This window comes from Lampetra planeri, chromosome 7, assembly GCF_965212315.1.
Source record: "Lampetra planeri chromosome 7, kcLamPlan1.2.h2, whole genome shotgun sequence".
In the NCBI taxonomy this organism is placed as follows: Eukaryota; Metazoa; Chordata; class Hyperoartia; order Petromyzontiformes; family Petromyzontidae; genus Lampetra; species Lampetra planeri.
The window spans coordinates 493106-513939 of NC_136113.1; the positions used below are offsets into that span (position 1 = coordinate 493106).

Here is a 20834-nt window from a genome sequence, read left to right on the forward strand (position 1 = left end):
GGTAGTGCGTTGTCTTGAACTGTGCGCCTTTTGACGTCATCTGGTCGAACACCATATGAGACGAGGCTCCAAAGAAAGCTGTCTCTGGTGTGGACCAATCAGTTTCAAAGACAATGCATAAATTACCAGAGTGTTGTTTTTTGTTTGCATTTGACTGCAGGTATTGTGGTTAATGTAGACATGATTCCTTGAAAAAGGTGTCAGTTTTGTTGCCAGAAAAAAGGGGAAAAACCCTATTAGTATATTTTGGTACTGGCAAAAGAGGTCCCATGATGTAGCTGCTCACCCCAAGCCCTCATTACTCTGGTAGTGCGTTGTCTTGAACTGTGTGCCTTTTGGCGTCATCTGGTCGAACACCATATGAGACGAGGCTCCAAAGAAAGCTGTCTCTGGTGTGGACCAATCAGTTTCAAAGACAATGCAGAAATTACCAGAGTGTTGTTTTTTGTTTGCATTTGACTGCAGGTATTGTGGTTAATGTAGACATGATTCCTTGCAAAAGGTGTCAGTTTTGTTGCCAGAAAAAAGGGGAAAAACCCTATTAGTATATTTTGGTACTGGCAAAAGAGGTCCCATGATGGTTTTCATATAGTCATGCAGTCAATTTTATACAGCTACTTTTTACTATTTGGGATCAAACTCACCCTTTGTAAATTTACTTCTGATGGCCAAGGCAATACTTGTTGTTGATTGAGCATCATTGATCAAAATAGAATACAAGAATAAATGGGCTCTGCTTGCCACTGCCATCGATCACTGAGGACAATGTTGTTGCTTGGTGTTTCGATCAGCTGGCAGCAGGGGCAACTGTTTTGTTGCAGAGACGAGCAAGTAGCCCAGCCATCTGTAACAATGAGTTGACACCTTCCACGATGCGCATGTGCGTCAGCCCGATCTCCTGTAGAATGCACAAAGACACATTGATGCATGCATCTAGTTCACAACAAAAGCACGTTACTTGCCACACAAACCGTGTGGAGTCGCACAGTATCCAGGCACACTGCACTTCAGGATTTTGGCTTACGACTGTGTGTACTGCATACCACTTACAATTTATCAGCCATATACCTAACAGGGTATATGGCCAAATTAATAGTAGTCTTTTTAACGTATATTCTAAATTAGCTGGCAAGTCACTTTCTTTATCTCAGTATCCCTTTCGCCTTCACTCTCTCGGTCTCGCACTGTACGTTGCTGTTCTCCTGTCCATCTATCTCCATCTCTGTGTTGCCTTCCTTTGTTTCCGTCTCTCCCTTAGCATTTTTTTTCAACGCCTCGCCAAGCATTTGGCTAACACTACTCTCCACATCTAATGTCCAAAAGCCACCTCGATCAAAACCATTAATCCATCATCTCTTAACCTACTTCCCATGTGCCACTATCTCCTGTACCAACCTTAAGGAATTCCAGCTTGAGGTATTCAGCCATAGCGTAGGTCTTGCAAACCCTGAATATGTTGCCAATAATGTCTTCGGGTGAGTACCCCAGCTTCCACAGATGTGACATGATCTGTGGAGTCAGTAAATAGGATGAGAACATTCTACCCTTGAAAGTATTATTATAACTATTGCTAGGGTATAAATCACGTGGTAAAGCAACAGGATTTCGCCAAAATAAGGCAGAATTCATATCCCAACCAGATATAACTCAGGCTATCATACTCCAGGGTCAGTGGTAAACCAACTAACAGGCTATTCACAATTACACCAATGTGAAATTCCCACCATAGGCTCTGGACAACGAGCATTCATTAACCCTGGACAATGTTTGAATGCGAGGATGTTTTTTTTGTTAATGCAATGATTGCACGCACGCACGCACTCATACAATACATTGGTGACCCACCTTGTAAGCCTGGTCTATATTTCCGCTGACACAGTGCCCAATCATTTCCTTCACCAACAGAGGGTGTGGTTCATCACACACCTAAGCATGTCACATCATAACACACCAAATGAGATCACACATTAAATACCGAGTAATCACACCACTCTCACTACGAATACAAAACGTCACATTAATTTGATGCCATGTTTACCTTAAGTTGTATAACACTCCACACATTGATGCACTAATCTAAACCAAACATGACTTCTTAATAAAAAAATAATTAACATCACTCACTTAATTCCTTTGCATTTTCTTTTGTACGACATATCTCTTTGATGCCTTTGTGATATGATGCTCTATGAGAGTGAATGTACAAGGCAGTGGGAAGGCCAAGTGAAAACCAGTGAAGGTTGGGTTGGTGGTGGGAGGGTGCACCTTGAAAACATTTTCACTGTTGACATATCCAAACCCAGTGTGCGTGGACTGCAAATTGTTCAGAGCCTGTGGACACATACGCAAGAGACGTACATAACAAGTCAAAACTCACAGTATCCCCTTTTAAATCGAGTGTCGGGCAGTGCACATCTCTGTTACTGGCCCTCAGCAGTAATATAACTCATACATTCCGTTGCCATGGGTCCACCTTCCTCAAATATAATGACTGTTGACGTCCCATAAAGCGGTACTAATTTTAATGACTGAGAGATGAGATGGTTAGATTCCCCCATCGGGATTTAAACTCAAAACTTTAAAACACTCTTGCATGGTTTTTTCATCATCTTAAAACAATATAATTTGCATTATCATTGAATAAGTCCTTGGCATGAACAATTTGCAAATAAATAAAAAGTGTGCATTTCTTTTTACAGCCCCCATACACTGACGAACCTGCCTCATGTCGCCCTGTGCCGTGAAGATGATGGCCTCTAAGCCGTCGTCCGTACGCTGCACGCACTCGTGGTCACACACTTCCAGCAGGCGCGACAGCACCTGGCTGTCCGTCAGCCGAGAATACCGCAGCACTGCACAGCGCGACTGGATTGGTTCTAGGCATAGTGGCGGTAGGAAACCAATAAAATAGATTATTCATGCACACATATTGCATACACAAGAACCGGGTTCTTGAACTCTTATTTTCCAGCACACAAAAAATAAGATTAACATGTGGTGGTGGGTCACATCATGCCAGTGGCAGGTGTACAGATCGTTGACATCACATGGTGTAGTGAATGAATGAGGTAAAAACGTCTGTACATTTGACTGCTAATCTGTAGGTCTAGTCTTCAGGTCTCTCATATACATCTCTCTCCCTTTAATTTATCTCACTTTCATCTCTCAAATATAAATCTCAGTATATCTTAGCGATCCATATCTCTCTCCACTCCAGGAGGCTTCACAGGCCAAATCTAGACAGCAGGCTGCCAGCTGAAAACCTCTTAACTAAGTAGACAACTACACACACCAAACAAACTCAGTACACAAATGGCCATACTCAAGCTTATGTACCTAACAAGGGAAAAATACAACCACAATTAGTTACAGAAACAATTGGCATGTAATGATGCATTAATTAAAATTAACAGACAAGTTCAGGTTATATCTACATTAAATCTTGATGATAATCAACTATTTTCAATAAATATGTTGTATATGATGATTTCACATAAACCCTCCAATGACAATCACAATGGCAGAAATATATTTCTTGAATTAAATAGTGATTCCAATTTATTGCTTTGTAAAATCTAGGGAAATAGTTACAAGACGAACAAATAACAAGGTGCATATGCATGCCATATGCTGGAGATATCTATGTACACATACATGTCAAATCTAACAACACAAACAAACATGCAGCAGTGCTCATCCATTTGTGGCCTTCATCCAGAGCAGGCTATTCCATATTTCCATGGCAGGGACCCATTCCGAGTATAACCATTGGACACTTCCCAGTTATACTGATTTTATGTAACCTGGTGGGAGCAAATCTTGGTAAAGTTACTCTCCCACTGGGATATAAAATTGACGACCTCATTGTGGATGGGTGCTCTGTAAGATTTATCATGGTTAAACCTGAAGGTGGTGTCAGTGATCAACAATACTGATTTACTTTTCTCCTCTGCCTTTGACAAGTGACCTCTCCAATAACCGCTCAAGCACCCCTACAGGCCTCTCAACCAAGATCCCGTGACCTCAAGTGCGTTCCCGACTTTGAACAAAGTTTAGAGTTGCAGTCACATTTTAAACCCAAATTATACATTATGTACAGCAGATATCACAACACAACTGTGGGATTGGCACGACAGAGAAGTCGTGTTTGATTTCCCAAAACTGGTATTTGATGCATCACATCACATACTCAAGCTAAAGAAAGCTCCAAGGTACGTGATAACAACCACTACAGGACATTTACATCCAAAATGTGAAATCAATTTAGCGGAAATGCAATGTGGCTCAATGACCACAATTCTCCCACTGCGCCCATCAAAGCCCTCGCACAGTCACCAATGATCTTGTCGGAGGCGTTGCACGCAAGAGCGAAGCGTGTGCTCTTGCTGTAGATCTCCATGGTGCGCCGCAGTGCCTGCTGAGCTCCGTCGGTCATGCTTCACGCAGTGGAGGGGACGCAGACACAGAGGAACGCAACTCACCGAGTGGAGACTTAACCAATGCCTTCTACGCATGCCCATCATTGAGATAAACGTCAACAGTGATTTAATATAGCGTCGTTTTAATACAACAATGTCAGAATCAGAATCTTTATTTAGACTGGAGGAATCCAACAAGCAATGAAGCTCTTTTTCACAGATGTCCAGTTTCGACGAGTCAGCAAGTTACAATGGCAAACAAAGAAAACGATAGGAGTGCAAAATAGAGAAAGGGGTAAGCAAGTCATTAATATATATATATACGTCTGATTGATCAAGTTTGGGCAAGGCAGCAAAAACAATAGTCCAGACAACACCAAGACAGCACATAACCCCTCAATCAAATGGCACATTCACATTAAACTATAGAGACATGGGTAAGTATCAAAGTTATAAATCACATTTGCGAATGTGATCTTCCACTTCAGAATATTTTTAAAGATTTGCGATTTTAAGGGAGGAAAGAAGGTTGTTCCAAACTGTTGGTTCTGCAACGGCAAAGGCTTTGTCACCTATTCCAATTCTTGTTCTATTCCAAAGTGGGCAAGCAGAGGGCAATGGTGCAAATTCCTCCTTCCTATGATGAGATCCAGTTCATCAAGTAATGCTTCCCATTAAGTAATACATTCAAAAATAGGGGCCACAACAGTAACACAACGTAATTAAAAATTTGTACCACAAAATCATGGAAATCACTGTCTCAAATAACCCAACATCCATCCTAACAGACAAATACACGTAAAGTTAATGTACTCTTTAGAGTGTACAACACAGACGTTCTAGCACATCACACTCCCTACCTATCAGCCTCATCCAGGATGATGATCTTGTGCCGGCCACGAGGCAGTGTTACTTTCTGCTGCGCGAACATCTTGATCTTGTTACGCACCACGTCTATACCCCTGCGTACACATTAGAGTGATCACAAACACTGAATCTGGTAACAAGAAGAAGCCACAAGGTATTATCTATGTCTCCCATGGTGGTGTGTGTCATAAATATTTCAAATCTTAGCATGTTTTTCTTTTTCAAAATTACCAACCACAACTAACCACTCGTTGTTAACTGCGGTTTATCAGCAGCATCAATGTTATCTACAATTACCCAATAATACGAGTATTACTGTCCTCATTATTAACTATTAATCAAGGTAACCATGATCTGCATATGTGATGCACATTTAGATTTTCTTCAAAAGTGTGTGCATAATGAGGGATATGTACATGATAGACAGGTTCTCTGCATCGTGTGGTCTGTACGGGATGTGCGCTTGATATGTGTGTGCGAGCTGATAAACAAGTTGTGATATGTATCAGACATCTGCACGCAAAAGTAAGCACCTCTGCTCTACCGACCTGGGGTCAAATATAGTTACAGGAGCAATCCTCGTTGCAATTTGCAATTACATTTTGATTGCAATTAATAAAAAAAAATACAATTGCAATTGTTATTGACCCCAGGTCTGAGTGTACCACACCTTATACGTACACACGTGAAAATAAAGTCCAAAGTAGCAACCAATGTACGTATGTAGAGCTTCTTTCGCACCGTACGTAGCCAACCATGCTTATCATTGTTGCAAAAGTTTTGAAAGTCATAACAAAAATTCCGAGTTTAACATGCACGACAGCACAATTAAGGACAAACCCTTTACTCTTTGAGAGTATGGATTCCTGCAGTCACGAAAGCTTCAAATCAAGACAGACCCTTTGTTCGTACTCGCGTGCTCACAACACGGCCGTGTAAAAGCGGTGCCCCTGTTCTGACCCCAAACAAGTGTAAAACCGCTCCCACCGATCGTTGGAGGCATTGAGTTCCAGCACAGCATCCCGCACCGCTGGGCCCAGCAGTGCCCGTGCCAAGCACAATATGCTGGTCGTCTTGCCCGTGCCAGGGGGGCCCTGCATTCAACCGAACATGAACCAGCACGAATGTACTTTCTTTAGAGGCTCACAGACCGATTTGAAGCATAGATAACATACATACAAAAACATGTGCCAAGCCCTGCATGCACAGAGCATGCATCATTGTTCAGTGCCTACAGGTCATGCAACTGCAACCAATTGTCAAACAAGTACACCCACGTGACGCATGTATTCATGCCCAGCAGATCCATTTAGCATGCACAAGTGTCAAGATTGCGCAGCTTGTTTATTTTTAAAACGCATTAAAACAATGAACGTCAAACACCGAGACTAATACCAGCACACACACACACACGTGTATATGACACGAACCACTCACATCGGTGCAAGCACAAGCCTCATGGAAATGATTGCAGTTGACCCTGATGGTAGCCTGGCTTAAATCACATCTTACATTATCAACACTGCTTCAAAGAGAAAACAAACCAGAATAAAATATATATACTCAACCGCAATAATGATGTTTGGAACATTTCCCTCTCTGGCAAACACCTGCAAGCACACGAAAAATACCAGAAATTTTTTTAGGTCAAGATTTTCTACTCCGACTGAAGTTTGATAACCGATGTGATATTCCTACAACACACCACACACACACTGCGTACGCAGTCTTACCGCTAGGCGGCTCACGGTTTCTTCATTTCCAACAACCTCTTTGAGTTTGAGAGGTCTGTATTTTTCCACCCTACACATGGTCACGTCACAATGTTATTAGCACACACAATGTAACATCAGTAACCGTGCACGACGGCTACAAACACGCGTGTACAAGTACTGTACAGCCCCCAGGTCTATCTGCTGGATGAGGTGGTGCCATACTTCACCACGATGGTCAATGCTGGTTGTTAGGACAGGACACGATTGCCACTCGTTACAGACAGTAGCAGTGGCCAAGAGCTCAGCTCAGGTAGCCGGATTAGTTGTGCGGTTCACCAAACTGCTGCGCCACCGCTCCTGCCCATGACTATGAAGGGAACAATACAAGTTGAGGTACAGTAGATGCACGGTGGCTATAGTTAGGGCCAGGATTATGATTGTGGTTTCGAATTGGTATGAATGAGGCCAGGGTTGGGATAGTGCTTAATTATGACTGCGGTAACGCATGCCACTTGGGTTAAGGTTATGACGATTGGGTCTGTCAGGGGGATAACGCGTGCTGGGATTGGCGGTGCCCGCTCACCAGGGCAGCTCGTATCCCACGCGCCCGGGTCCCGCCGCCGCCGTCTCCTTGTCGCTGGCTGTGCCTGGCGACCGCGGTGTGGCCGCCAGCCCCGAGGTCCCCGGCTGCTCTGAGGCGTCCCCGCACTCCGTCTCCATTCCTTCCTCCTCCATGCCGCCACGCAGCCCCTTTCCCGCCAACCACCACTACCACGTGACAGTTACGACCACCACAGCGCACGTGACCCCCCGGCACGACAGGACGTGACGACATGGACATGCAACCCGCACCGTACAAAAAGGGCGGCCATCTTACCAGGGGGGGCGGGAGCGCACGTGTGTACTGTGTGTGTGTACTGTGTGTGTGTATTGCACTGCGTGTGTGTACTGCACTGCGTGTGTGTGTGTACTGCACTGCGTGTGTGTACTGCACTGCTTGTGTGTACTACACTGTGTGTGTACTGCACTGTGTGTACTGCACTGTGTGTGTATTACACTGTGTGTGTGTACTGCACTGCATGTGTGTACTACACTGCACTGTGTACTGCACTGTGTGTGTACTGCACTGTGTGTGTGTGTACTGCACTGTGTGTGTGTACTGCACTGTGTGTGTGTACTGCACTGTGTGTGAGTACTGCACTGTGTGTGTACTGCACTGTGTGTGTACTGCACTGTGTGTGTACTGCACTGTGTGTGTACTGCACTGCGTGTGTGAGTACTGCACTGTGTGTGTACTGCACTGCGTGTGTGTGTACTGCAATGCGTGTACTGCACTGCGTGTGTGTACTGCACTGTGTGTGTGTGCACTGTGTGTGTACTGCACTATGTGTGTGTACTGTGTGTACTGCACTGCGCGTGTGTACTGCACTACGTGTGTACTGCACTGCGTGTGTGTGTAATGTGTGTGTACTGCACTGCGTGTGTGTGTGTACTGCACTGTGTGTATGTGTGCACTGCACTGTGTGTGCCATGTGTTAAGCTATCGTCAGGCGCGTACATATTTTTTACGGAGAAGCAAAGATTACATGATGAGCACATATATTTGAACGATATATGGCGGGCAAACTGTTGGGCGGCAGATGGCACTGCAGCATAAGCTATTGATGTGTTGTACTATACTGCAAAGAGTGCTATGCTCCCCGCCTTCGTTGACCCGACATATGGACCATCGAGGTGAAGTATTGTCAGACGACGGCGTTGCGCCATCAAAGGGTTGACAAAGGCTGCACGTGTAAAATGTACGTGCAAGGTAATGTAAAGTAAGAATGTTCAATAAGGAATCTAGAAGTCAACGGCTTCACGTGTCTACCTGTCATTGAGCAGAGCAGTTATATCCTCTGTTAACTGGACCAGATAGAATAAATAGAACGTGGACATGAAAAAGAGTGAGCAGCTGTTTAATCCAAAATACCAGACCATGTTAATATATGATTGCACGCTAATACGTCGTTCGCGGAGCGCTCATCCGTCATGTCTAAAGGGCAATTCAAAACGAGTTTCAAGAAATGTAGATACAGCCTCCAAAATCGTGTCATGAAGATCACAGGAAACACAATTACTGAAGCACGATGCCAATGAAGCACATAAGCAGTGTTCTTCATTGCAAGGCCACTGGTGGCCTTTAGTGTGGCCCCCGACAATACACAATGAGCAGTGTGGCGGCCCTCACACTGATGTCTTATCGGCGAAAGTGGCCCTCTGCAAATGAGTGAAGAACACTGACAAGCAATATTTAGGAGATTTTTTTTAATCCTATTGTCCACTTGCCATCAACGAGTCATTGAAATCCCTGAGTATTCGATTGCTTGCCTTTTGATCATGAAACTGCCTTCCTCGGAGTCAACTGGGTGGAGCAGTGGCACAGTGATTAGTGCACTGATTTATAAACTCGGGGAACTGAGTATATTTGCCGGTCATCACCAACATTACACGAGTGAAATCGGTCCTGGGCTCCCCAATATCGTGAAGTATGGTCAAACAATCATTTTTACTGACATGGCATGCGAAGGCCATCCAGAAATGAATTGGCAATAGGACTGAAACATGTTTTAAAAACTTTTATTTTACAAAGTGGAAACCAATCCAGCCACTCCGTTACCTTAAAAATATGGAAATTGTAAAACGATTGACAAAGAAGGAAATGGCACCTTTAGTCTGTACTAACATTTAAGCAAAGTACAAATCAGAAAAGGAGTCGTACAAGGAGATACACTTACGAAGATTATGCTCAAAATTACTATATTTTTGGGAATTTAGATTGGTTATACAGTATCATGGCAAAAACAATCAATATGAACGAATTGCACAAAAACGTTTGTCATGTGCAAATTCTTAAACAAAAAACAGCTGGAAGGTCAGCTGAAAACACGGTCAAATAGTGAATACTGTTCAATTGTGTGCATATATATTTCTGGGCCTAAAGTCGTAAACCAAGTTCAGCATTACAGTCGTGTTTTAGTTTTAGCCACAGGGTCACTCAGCTCAGTAACCAGATATCCAGGGAGAGTATTTAGAAGAAACAATCTTATATATAATTATTAGGTACTGTAATTACCTCCACAGCGTACAGTACTCTAAATGAAATAATTGTGGCTATAAGGTGTACCAGGAGTAGGAAAATGGGTTTATCTGTTATTGATACAAGTGACCAGTGAAGGAGACTTTGGTGGACGTAAGTTAAATCGGGTTTTCCCCAGTAACATTCTCCACACTGAGTGGGCTGCACATATGGTGGCTTCGATTGTTCCTGGTGACCATCATGATCTAGGCTGGTGTAGGCTTCAGGATATTCCAAATAGCTACCTATATATAAGATGTGGTCATGAATTACTTTTGAGAGAATCCGATCTGAGCCTGGTCTCCACTACATATCTGTTGGGCTCCCCACCATAGCCAAATGCAATTTAGAAAATTACTCACATTTATCTTCTTTAATGGCCAGATAAATGACATCAATACAACTTTCACTAATTGAAGCAACCACTGAATGTAATACATTCCTCTTTTATGGAGAAGTCCTGTTCTAATTCTAGATTTAAAGCTTTCGTGACTGCAGGGATTCATATTCTTGGATCTTTCGGTAAAGTCACGTACCGAAAGATCCAAGAATATGTGTAACCTTAATCATGTCTGCAGGGTCCATCTCTCCATGTAGATGTACCCAACTACTGCTATGGTCTAGTACCTCTAATCCACGCATCTCTAATGTATGGTGAGAAAACAACATTTCCCTGCTTCTGGTTACAGCCAGTTGGTTGATAGACCACATTGTTGTATGGTGTGCACTGCTCCTGCCAATTTATGACAGACTGCATGCATCCACTTCGTGTGGGTGGCACCTGGCCTGGCACCACATACTGCAGTTGGCTAAAGGAATTGAATGCCAATTTGCCACTGCCCATGGTATAGCTGGGCACAGTGAACATCGACGGGTGGTAGACGAGGGTGCCGTAGAGTGATTGAGACAGGTAGACGGTCTGGATACAGGTGAACTGGTTGGATGGCATCCACTGGTAGAAGCGCTGGGATGTGGTGGCACATGGGGAACCATAAACAGGAGCCTGTCAAAAAAATCACGCTGGATGATTAAATTATAATAAGCACAGCAGTTAACTATGCTGGAGGTGACATATATTGTTTTAGTCATATCAGTAATATTCAAAGGAATAGTGATGCTCATGATGGTGATGACGTTTGTGATGCTGCAAATGTCGATGATGCCACATTGGTGAAGACATTTCATAATTTTATGCGAAGTCTCTCAAGAATTTTACCCTCGTTATTTAGTTTGTCCAGTGTCTTACAGTACTCATATATATATACAAGAATCATCATGAGAATACAATACTATTTGGGTTTACAGGACAAAACATCTAAATATAATGTATACTGTTCCGAATTCGCCATAATAGAATTTTCTCATTGTGGAATCAATGTACTTCATTAAAATTGTATCTATATATAGGGAAAATAGTTGTATATTTGTTTTTATAGTATATTGTCTACATGTTTTAAAGTATTATTTTATTTGCTTCTAACAAACCAAACTTGTGCATTATTTCAATATTGTGGTAATCTTACCTGCACCTTGACTGAGGGGTTGGCATTCAAGTATGGCTCATTCCCCTTGCATCCTGCCTCCACTTTCTCGGGCTTGTCTGTGGGACACACCATGCACTATTGGGAACGTGCCAGCATTCTACAACACACCACACAATGCAACTACATACCGAACACCACACACTATGTGTACTCCAACGTTTATGACCTAGGAGTCGTGTTAGTCACTTCAGTCCTTCTAGGTCCTAAAACTGTTGCATCGTCGACACTTGACCTCTAAGGTGTGCTGTGAAAATGTTACTCATCACCACTGCAGCGAACATCTTTCTATTAATATCATAACTGAAATCTTAAATAGGGTGGGAGGGATGCATTTAATCATATTCATCTCCAGTATTCATTTTTATTGGAGAGATGATTGAGTCAGTTGTTTGGTCACAGTACCAACCAGCCAGATATTTATCCCCAAATGTTAAAGCTAAATAGAAAGTCAAACATGTGAATAATTGAGATAATTGAGTTTCATGACATTAGGAAAATTAATGTTGAAACAATTTAAAGTAAATTTAGCATACAAAAACATTCCAATATGGGAAAATTCATATTTAATGGCATCACATAATGAGCAATAACCCAGTGATTACCCAAATGTGTAACTTTCAGAGGCACAAAGTGTTGGTCAACCTCGTGAATTCTCATATATTTTCCTTGAAATGTCAACCAATTTCATTCAACCTGCCACTGGTCATTCAGATTACAATAAAACCAAATCTGTCAATATCTGTTCTTTTCTAAAGGAAACTTGTACATGAATACACACTATACAAAACTAGTGGAGCCTCTGTCACTGCTGGTCTCTCTATATCCGTGGTCTCTTGTCTCCCATGGCCTTGCTGCTCTCAAATGACACACGTATCCAGTGTTTGAAACCCAAAGAGGTTACTTCACTCACCTCCTTCAGCAGAGGTCCCAACTCTCATTGTATCACCTCCTGTCTCTCCAGATGTTGTGTTTTCCTGTGTAACAAATCAGCATTTCAACATCACCATTACATCACCATAATTGTTAGTCTCAAGTTCGAGATGATTTCCAAGACTTTGCTAGTATTCAAAATAACTGTGGGGAACCTCTCCTTATATGTGATATAGTGAAGAGACCTCATCTTAGAAACACAACATCACAAATAAACATTGTTAAGCTTATAAACAAAAAACATATCCACGTTTTATTATCTGAAATATTTCTTCAAATGTATTAATGGAGCGGAAGATGGCAACCTTCACGCGGCCCACTCTGTTAAGAAAGAAATCACCACGATTGCCATCAACGCGGCGACCGAACATTGATCATCGATCTCCCCATTTCCAGAGCAACAACACGAGCCACGCCAATGGGCACTCTTCAGGGCCAGACTGAATGTGAAATTGTAGTTGTTGCTCTGCAACCTCCCTTATCTGTTTTAAAAGATAAAATCGATGTTATCTTCATCGATTCTCATCTTGGCTCATGGTCGTAAGTTTATTTTGAACATTCCATATTTCTATGGTGGATGTCAGTCACCTGTGAGACAACCCTCGCTTATTTCGACAATTGAACCAGAAAGACAGAATTGTAACTTTTAACTTTTATAGAGTCGCGCGCTCTACCCACATTACATTACAGTATTCAACGCATTATAAGCGGGCATATCACCTTCAACTACAGTGCATGTTATCTTGCCAATTTCGCCAAATGCATCTCTCCTGGTATGTTCATATGATTGTACACATCTTAATTTTAATGTATGTTTTCCTTCAGAGTTGTTTCTCAATAAAACATTGGAACAATACTATAAATTAACCCATCACTGTGTATTACAAATGTTAAAATAAGCTCAACATCAAATGGGACGTTAAGTAGATGTGCAAGGAAAGAATAGGTTCAACCACATTTACTAATTTCTGCACATCAGCAAACAAAGCTTTTGGACAAAGCATACCTGCATTATAGGTAAACTGGAGTAGCAGTCCATCATCTGGAACAGGTGGTCAAGGCTGTCCTGCTGCATCCTAGACTCATCCTCTTCCAATCTGGTCTCATCTTTTTGGTCAGTTTCTTCTCTTAAATTTCCAACTTTGAATTCCTTTTCATGTTTCTCTTGTTTCTCTGCAAGGCTCACATCATCTTTTGTCAGCTTTTCCGATTTCTCCACATAATCTGACCATCTTATCGAAGGCACAACTGTATTATACCCAGTTCCTGTTACTCGTGGAACACACTCTGACCCTTTCATAGAAACCTCGGCTGCTTCCCATGCAATTCTGGCTCTCTCCATTTTCTCAAGGTCTGATCCTTCCAGGATGCTGCGTTGTGCTGCTTTGAGTTTGACTAACCAGAGAAGGTGCAGCGCTTTGTCACTCTTCCACCAACTCTGTTCAAGGTTTACATCTGTCCCAGTCTTGAAAATGGGATAGTTTGGGACATTTGCTTTCTCTGCTGCTTGGAAACTGCTGGAACTGCACAACTCTTTCGTGTCAATGTTTCCACCTTGCAGATTGGTGGTGTTTTGACTCTGGTCATTACCCTTCAGTTTGTTATTGGGATAAATGACATCTGGATGATTACGTTCCTTTTGCATTATGCAGCCTGGAAGCACTTGCTTCGTATTACTCTCAGCATCTCTAGCAATGGCAGGGTTTTTTATTATGTTTTGATAATTTTTATCTATTTGGCAGCAATGTTTGAATATCTCTCTTTCTGTCTGAGTGCTGATGGTGGTGTCCTCTTTCTCTGTGCTGTTGATTGGTGGAGCACTGTTATCATCTTCATTTGTGCTGACGCTGCCAACAATGCAATCAGGAGCACAGTATAAAACGAAAAAAACCCATCAATTTTGCAGACATTGTAAAATCCCATCCTGAGGGCACAATAAACAGAACCAGTTATTTCCATATAACTACAAAAATAAAAAATCCCACTCTTTATGTACAACATCTTGAGATGTAGTCACTTTTAGATGCAATTTAAATGTGGTCGCATTTAGAGATCTGTCGCAGTTAGACGCTATACAAATTAGGCGCTATAAAAAGACAGTATGTTGTAAGTCGAACGGTTCGTAAGTTAGAACACAACAATGTACTGCTTTTAAACGCACATCCGGTTAGTGTTTTAAAATGTGTTACTGTTAAAAAAAAAGGGAAGCATTGTTACACTCATAAATAATAATCAATGTTGTACATTTGCATGTCACACTGTAAATAGTTGCGCGGTTGGGTTCGCATATGCGAGTTCACGTTCACAAGTCGGATGGTTACAAAATAAACATCTTATGGAAACTCGTTCGTAAGTGCGAATCATCGTAAGTCGGGCATTCGTAAGTTGCGGACTGCCTGTGCATGCTTATTCGTGAGCAGCAACTCCCACTTTCTGACACACCTGTCTCTCATTTCTGATATTCAACATTGTGAATGCCTGTAATACAATACTTTGGAGGTGTGGGTCAGTGGATGTTTATCCTGCATGAGATAGTCGCACCCATAGGCCAGTGAGATGGCATGTAGATGGCAATATAGTTAGTTGGTTGTTGACATTTCTTTACACATTTTTGAGTATTAACCATTCATTTTTCTCAAGGCGCTCCAGTTTTCCTCCAAGCCTAAAATATTCAAGGAGGAATTGACCCAAAATACCAAGCAAAACCCACCTAAATACGTTTTGAGACTTAGTGAGGTTTTATCAAGACAAGTATTATTTGTTAATGTATTGCAATGGCAAGAAAGCACTAGAACAAATAACAAAAACTCAATCCACTCACCAAAATACTTTCCTAAAGAGGAAAAATTTGACATTTTGGGCTTTACCCCTTTTTCATAGCACAAAAGGGACAATGGCAAAAATGTGACCCGTTATATAATTATTATTTATTTGTAGTGTTATTGATAAAGCGTTTAGTTATTATTAGGTTAATTCCCAAAAAGACATACATTGTACAAGTGAAGCATAAGCACGCAAGAACAAACTCACCAGCAGCAGCAGTTCTTCTCTTTCTTGACATCCTTATTCATGGCATTGCCATCAGTGCCAGCCTCAGCTACGACGCTCAGACCACAGCTGAGCTCGACACGAGAACCAGTGTCGGCAGTAGCAGCAGGTGTGGTGCAGGAAGACTCTGCCTGGGTCCCACGTTCGGTCCCAGACTCTGCCTCTGCGTACACTATTTCCAGCAGAGAGTTGAGGTGTCCGGCTCGCACCGCAATCAGGTGGCACGTGCAGTCCAGCTTGTCCCAGCGGTAGGCATGGGGCACCCAAATTCTGTCCGACAGCAGCAGCGAGGAAAAGGGCTCCATGCAGGCAGGAGTGAAGTGGCGGTAGGCAGGGGACTCTGGCAACAGAGCAGAGACGTCACTTGGGATTACAGTCCTTGGGAATTGGTGGAAAACAACATGGCTAAGTGTGGTGGCACATGGCTTTAATTCACCAACTTGGAGATGAGATCGGTTGGTAACCTTAGAGGTGGCCTGATCATGTGCAAAATACCCTCATCTGCTGGAAGGAGGCAGTAGAGCAAATACGCTTCTGACAGGGTATCTTATGATACTGTATATGAGTGTTTCCCATCATATGCATCTTTATATAAGCACTAGTTTCCTTCGAAACCCAAAGGTAATTGTTGAAACATGCAAAATAAACCTGAGAAAGTATGACGTTTATTTTGTTTAACCAGATGAGACCTCCAGAGGCCAGGATATCTTTTGATTTGAAAGTGACTTGGGTGACCAAAATCGTAACAAAAATAACTATCACATGAGAAGTTAAACAAACTGCACAGTATTGCAAATCTAATATTAATTAAGGCTTTCATGAACAATACAAAGTGTATTATATGTCGATAAGTAAGTGCAGCTTTGTATGCAGGTGTTGTTAGGTGAATACGCATGTACGAGTAAGTAGGTAGAGGGGTGTAGGTGACAGGAATATGTAGGGTAATTGTGTTATGTAGGTCGGTGTGTATATAGTTAAGCTAATTAGCTGTGGTTCTAAAAGCAGGTGTGGGGAGAGTAGAATGGTAGGCAGGGCGAGGTAGGATGAGCTGCTGTAGAGGCCAAGCCCAGGAAATAGTTACAGAAGGAAGGCAGATATCGACGTAGATGTGAGACGAGAGCTGGCGGCTTCGGGAATAATAAAAAAACGAGTCAATAAGTTGACGATTATGAATAGTCAATAGGCGTTCGTGCCCTGCAAGCGTCAGTGCTGTGCCTGCCCTGTCCTCCAAGTGTTTGTTTTGGGAGTTGAACGTAACAACAACGACAACAACGACAACAACAACGGCAATAACAACGACAACGACAGAGTCCCTTGAGCAGGACGGCTCGTGTGGACTCCCTTTGTACAACTACGCGGGGTTGCCCGTCGGTAGTTATTGTGGGTGGTCATGTTCAGGTCGGCGAGTTGTTTATTCGGGTGCGGTGGTGCAGGTGAGCTGCGTGTGTGCAGGTCGGTGCGGTGGTGCAGACGAGCTGCGTGTGTGCAGGTCGGGGCGGTGGTGCAGGCGAGTTGCGTGTGTGCAGGTCGGTGCGGTGGTGCAGGTGAGCGTGGCCGCACCTGTCCGCCGCCGCAGGGCTCCCTCGTCACCTCGGGGGGGTGAACGGTCACCCGGGTGAACGGTCACCACCCCCCGGGGGCCCCGCCGCGAGACGCGTCGCTCCTCGTGGTCGTTGTTGACAAACTTCACCGCGCTCGTCGACGAAGGGGAACTTGGTTCGGATGTCGGCCGGAGCCGGGAATCAAAACTCGCGAACCTCCCCCACCACCACCCATCACCCACCAACCACCACGGCGACAATTACAGCGACCGTACTCGCGATTTGGGAGTTTTTATTATGCAAAACAACGCAATAGTACACTCCACTGCTGGATGAGGCATTGGGGTATGGCTACAGCAGCAGCAGCACGATGATTGATGTCGCCGAGCCCCTTCTGCTGACAACGCACCCCCTTGCAGCGTGTGAACATTAAACCACGACGCTCTGCCAGGTCGGACATCGAAACGTCGGTCTCCCGACTCGCACTCACAGCGGCTGAGCGGCGCTCACCAACTTTGCGGACCTGTAACTGACGTGGCTATGCAATGCAGTATGAGTATATGTGTGTGTACTCTATGTATAATCTAAGATGCCCCCTCCCTCAAAGCGGTACTGTGTTGTATCGCCCCCCGCAGGGATGATGATGAGCCGAGTCGACCCACGTCTCCTCCCCTTCTCTCAGGCGTCCTTGTGAGTCGGGCGATCGATCACAGCTCCAACCCGGCGCATCTCACCGGGATTCAGCCGCGTTCAGTGCATTGCGATATGGCCAAATCGTGAACGGTAAAGATTTGTCTTGAACCGGACAGTTCAGAAAATAGTACAATTGTACATTTCATTAACGTGATTATTTCAAAAATCAAACAATCATACGAGTGGCAGTACACAGGACAGTATATCCACATAGTCTCACATACGTTGTCTAACGCATCTCTCCCCTTGCTCTTCCATATCTTCTGACTACATCTCATCTCCTGCCTTTAGTCACCTCCGAACACATTGATGTCCCATCACTCGTCTCTCTCCTGTCGTGTGAACACATCCGTCCCCCATTGGTCTTCGACTTCATCTGGATGGTCTCCCATCTCAAATCATGGTTTTATTGCAGGGCTCGCTCACATCGCCTCTCCACCGGTGCTGTAACATATTTATTTGATAGAGCACACGTTACGAAACTAGCCGGTGTATTTTTTAAAACAACCCCATACAAGATGCTAAAGTGGCTACATTCGCCTCAGTATTTTTATTTACACGCTTTTTATTTAACTCAGTCTGTTGTTGTTGTATCCTCAAATATTGTAACTCTATTTTAACCCACTTCCCAATGTGGTATCGACTGCAAACTTGGTATACTTATGTCATACTGATGACAATACTATATTCTATCAAAAAAATAAAGAAATATATTTATAAACATTCAATATTATGCTATGTTTCGGCTTCGGTCTAATTGTCCACGGTCAACTCACGTTGGCTGCAAATCATCACGGCCCCTAACGTTGTGGCAAGCCTCGGGGCCACTTCCTGGAGTCGTGGAGTTCTTCCATTATTGGTGCGGTACATTTCATTAAAGTAAAAAAAAAGTGTTTTTTAAATATTACTTATTTGGAATAAAATTGATACTTTTAGGGACGCCTCAACCAATCACAAGCCATTAGCTCGGACATATATTCGCATATGGCCATACGCTGTCCAAACCTCGTCTGCATTTCTAACTCACACACCGTTCAGGCCTCTTGTATCGTCTTAACCACCTATCCAGAGTTTTTTTTTATGAAATCGTCATCAGCAATCGTCAAAACAAACTCACTGCAGGCAATCAGCTTTTATTAATCGGCATACACAAGCATTCAATGAGATGTTATTATTTTTAATTTACTATCGTTCTCATTTGAAGTAAAAATAACAAAACTGCAAGTGCAAAAAGTCAACGTACTGTATCAAATATATGACCATTGCCTTGTTAAAGTGGTTCATGTCCATTTTAAATGACCATTTAATTAAGTATTTGTACCTTTGGTATCATCTTTTATTTTGTTCACGAACAATTTTAGTACTTATATGGCATCAGACAGTTATTTATGGGCTTGAATGACATCCACTATATGGAGGTATAACGCAGCCACACATTTAACAACTTAAATCAAGGGTGAAACTGTGAAGACTTTTACCTGTAAGACATCTAACAATGTGGTGGACTATATGTTGGCTATAAAGAGAAACTGAATTCTCCTTTATATTGAGGTACATTTGAATACTTCGGGTGGGAGCAGTGGCACAGTAGTTCACAGTGGATTATTAACCCAATAACCTGAGTTTTAATTCTGGAAATGGCTACCATAAGTGGCAAGTGATATCTGTACTGGTCCTAGGCCCCCCCCCCCCCCATTAAACCCATAATTACGAGCATGGTAAAGTATGATCAAACCCTCACAGCAGGCAGAGGCCTTTATCCATTAGTGGACTGGCCAAGGGCTGCAAACTACAACATACTTTTACACTGCATAGGCATATGTTCATAAAATGTACACCTGGTGAAAACCAAAATTCCACAAGATAGATCAGGCACTTATCCATTGGCATAATTAGTTTCATCTAATTTAACAGCATTATGTAAATAATATTAGCCTTCTGCAAAAAGTACAAGATGCACTGTCAATTGTTATTAAATTTGCTAAGCTTAAACGAATCGTCAAGGTTGTCACAAATCTGTAAATGTACCAATTTAAAAACACTTTTCAACGTGAAATGTAAGCTTTAAAATTGGATTCTCAATTTGGAGCAGTATTAATATGAGGCACAAGGAGGTTACGTCATGGGACCTCCTTTTCCAGTACCAAACTATGAGAATAGGTTTTCCCCTTTTTTCTGGCAACAAAACAGGTGTTAAGATGTTAAAACGCCAAACTGAAACCTTTTACAAGGAATCATGTCTGCATTAACCACAATACTTGTGGTCATAATAATGCAAACAAAAAACATACAGTACTCTGATAATATATGCTTTGTCTTTGAAACCGATTGGTCCACACCAGAGACAGCTTTCTTTGCAGCCGAGTCTCAAAAGGTGTTAGACCAGAGGACGGCTTTTGGCGTCTTTTTTGGCGTCCCTCTGGTCTAACACCTTTTGAGACTAGGCTCCAAAGAAAGCTGTTTCTGGTGTGGACCAATCCGTTTCAAAGACAATGCATATATTATCAGTGTTTTTTGTTTGCATTCTGACCACAAGTATTGTGGTTAATGCAGACATGATTCCTTGTAAATGTTTCAGTTTGGTGTGGCTCATGTAAAACAGCGACTTAAGATTAGCGTTCAAATCATGACTCAAAAGGCAGGCAAGCTGTACCATTCTTATTGCATTAGCTGTGTACATTCAATCTCATGTTCAATCTGGAAATACAGGAAGGGTTGGAGAAACTTGGTAAATTGTAGCAGTGAATGTTTGATTCTAAGCAATGTCAGCTTTGCCAGATCATTGAAAATGATTGAAATAGAACAAATAAATTTCAGTTATCGTTTTGCTGAGGTGTTGAAGCAAAAGCTGAATGTAATTTACCACCACTTTACTGCTGTCTTGTAACAAAAAAAATGTAAGCTACAGTTAATCTCTGCTCCAAAGGCAGTAAAGTATATAAATGATTGCCTTGCATGTG

General features: G+C 42.7%; 1 protein-coding gene across 1 annotated transcript; it reads right to left on the reverse strand.

Annotated features, from left to right (window-relative positions):
• Window positions 1–431: 431 nt before the first annotated feature.
• Window positions 432–7800, reverse strand: RFC2 (replication factor C subunit 2). The gene is made up of 11 exons (XM_078595839.1): window positions 7584–7800; window positions 7019–7088; window positions 6854–6895; window positions 6273–6379; window positions 5279–5380; window positions 4336–4436; window positions 2719–2876; window positions 2266–2331; window positions 1846–1926; window positions 1396–1509; window positions 432–898 (listed from the first exon to the last, which is right to left on the reverse strand). The coding sequence occupies exons 1-11, from the start codon at window positions 7733–7735 to the stop codon at window positions 788–790; spliced, it is 1104 nt and encodes a 367-aa protein (XP_078451965.1). The 5' UTR covers window positions 7736–7800; the 3' UTR covers window positions 432–787.
• Between the last annotated feature and the right edge of the window lie 13034 nt (window positions 7801–20834).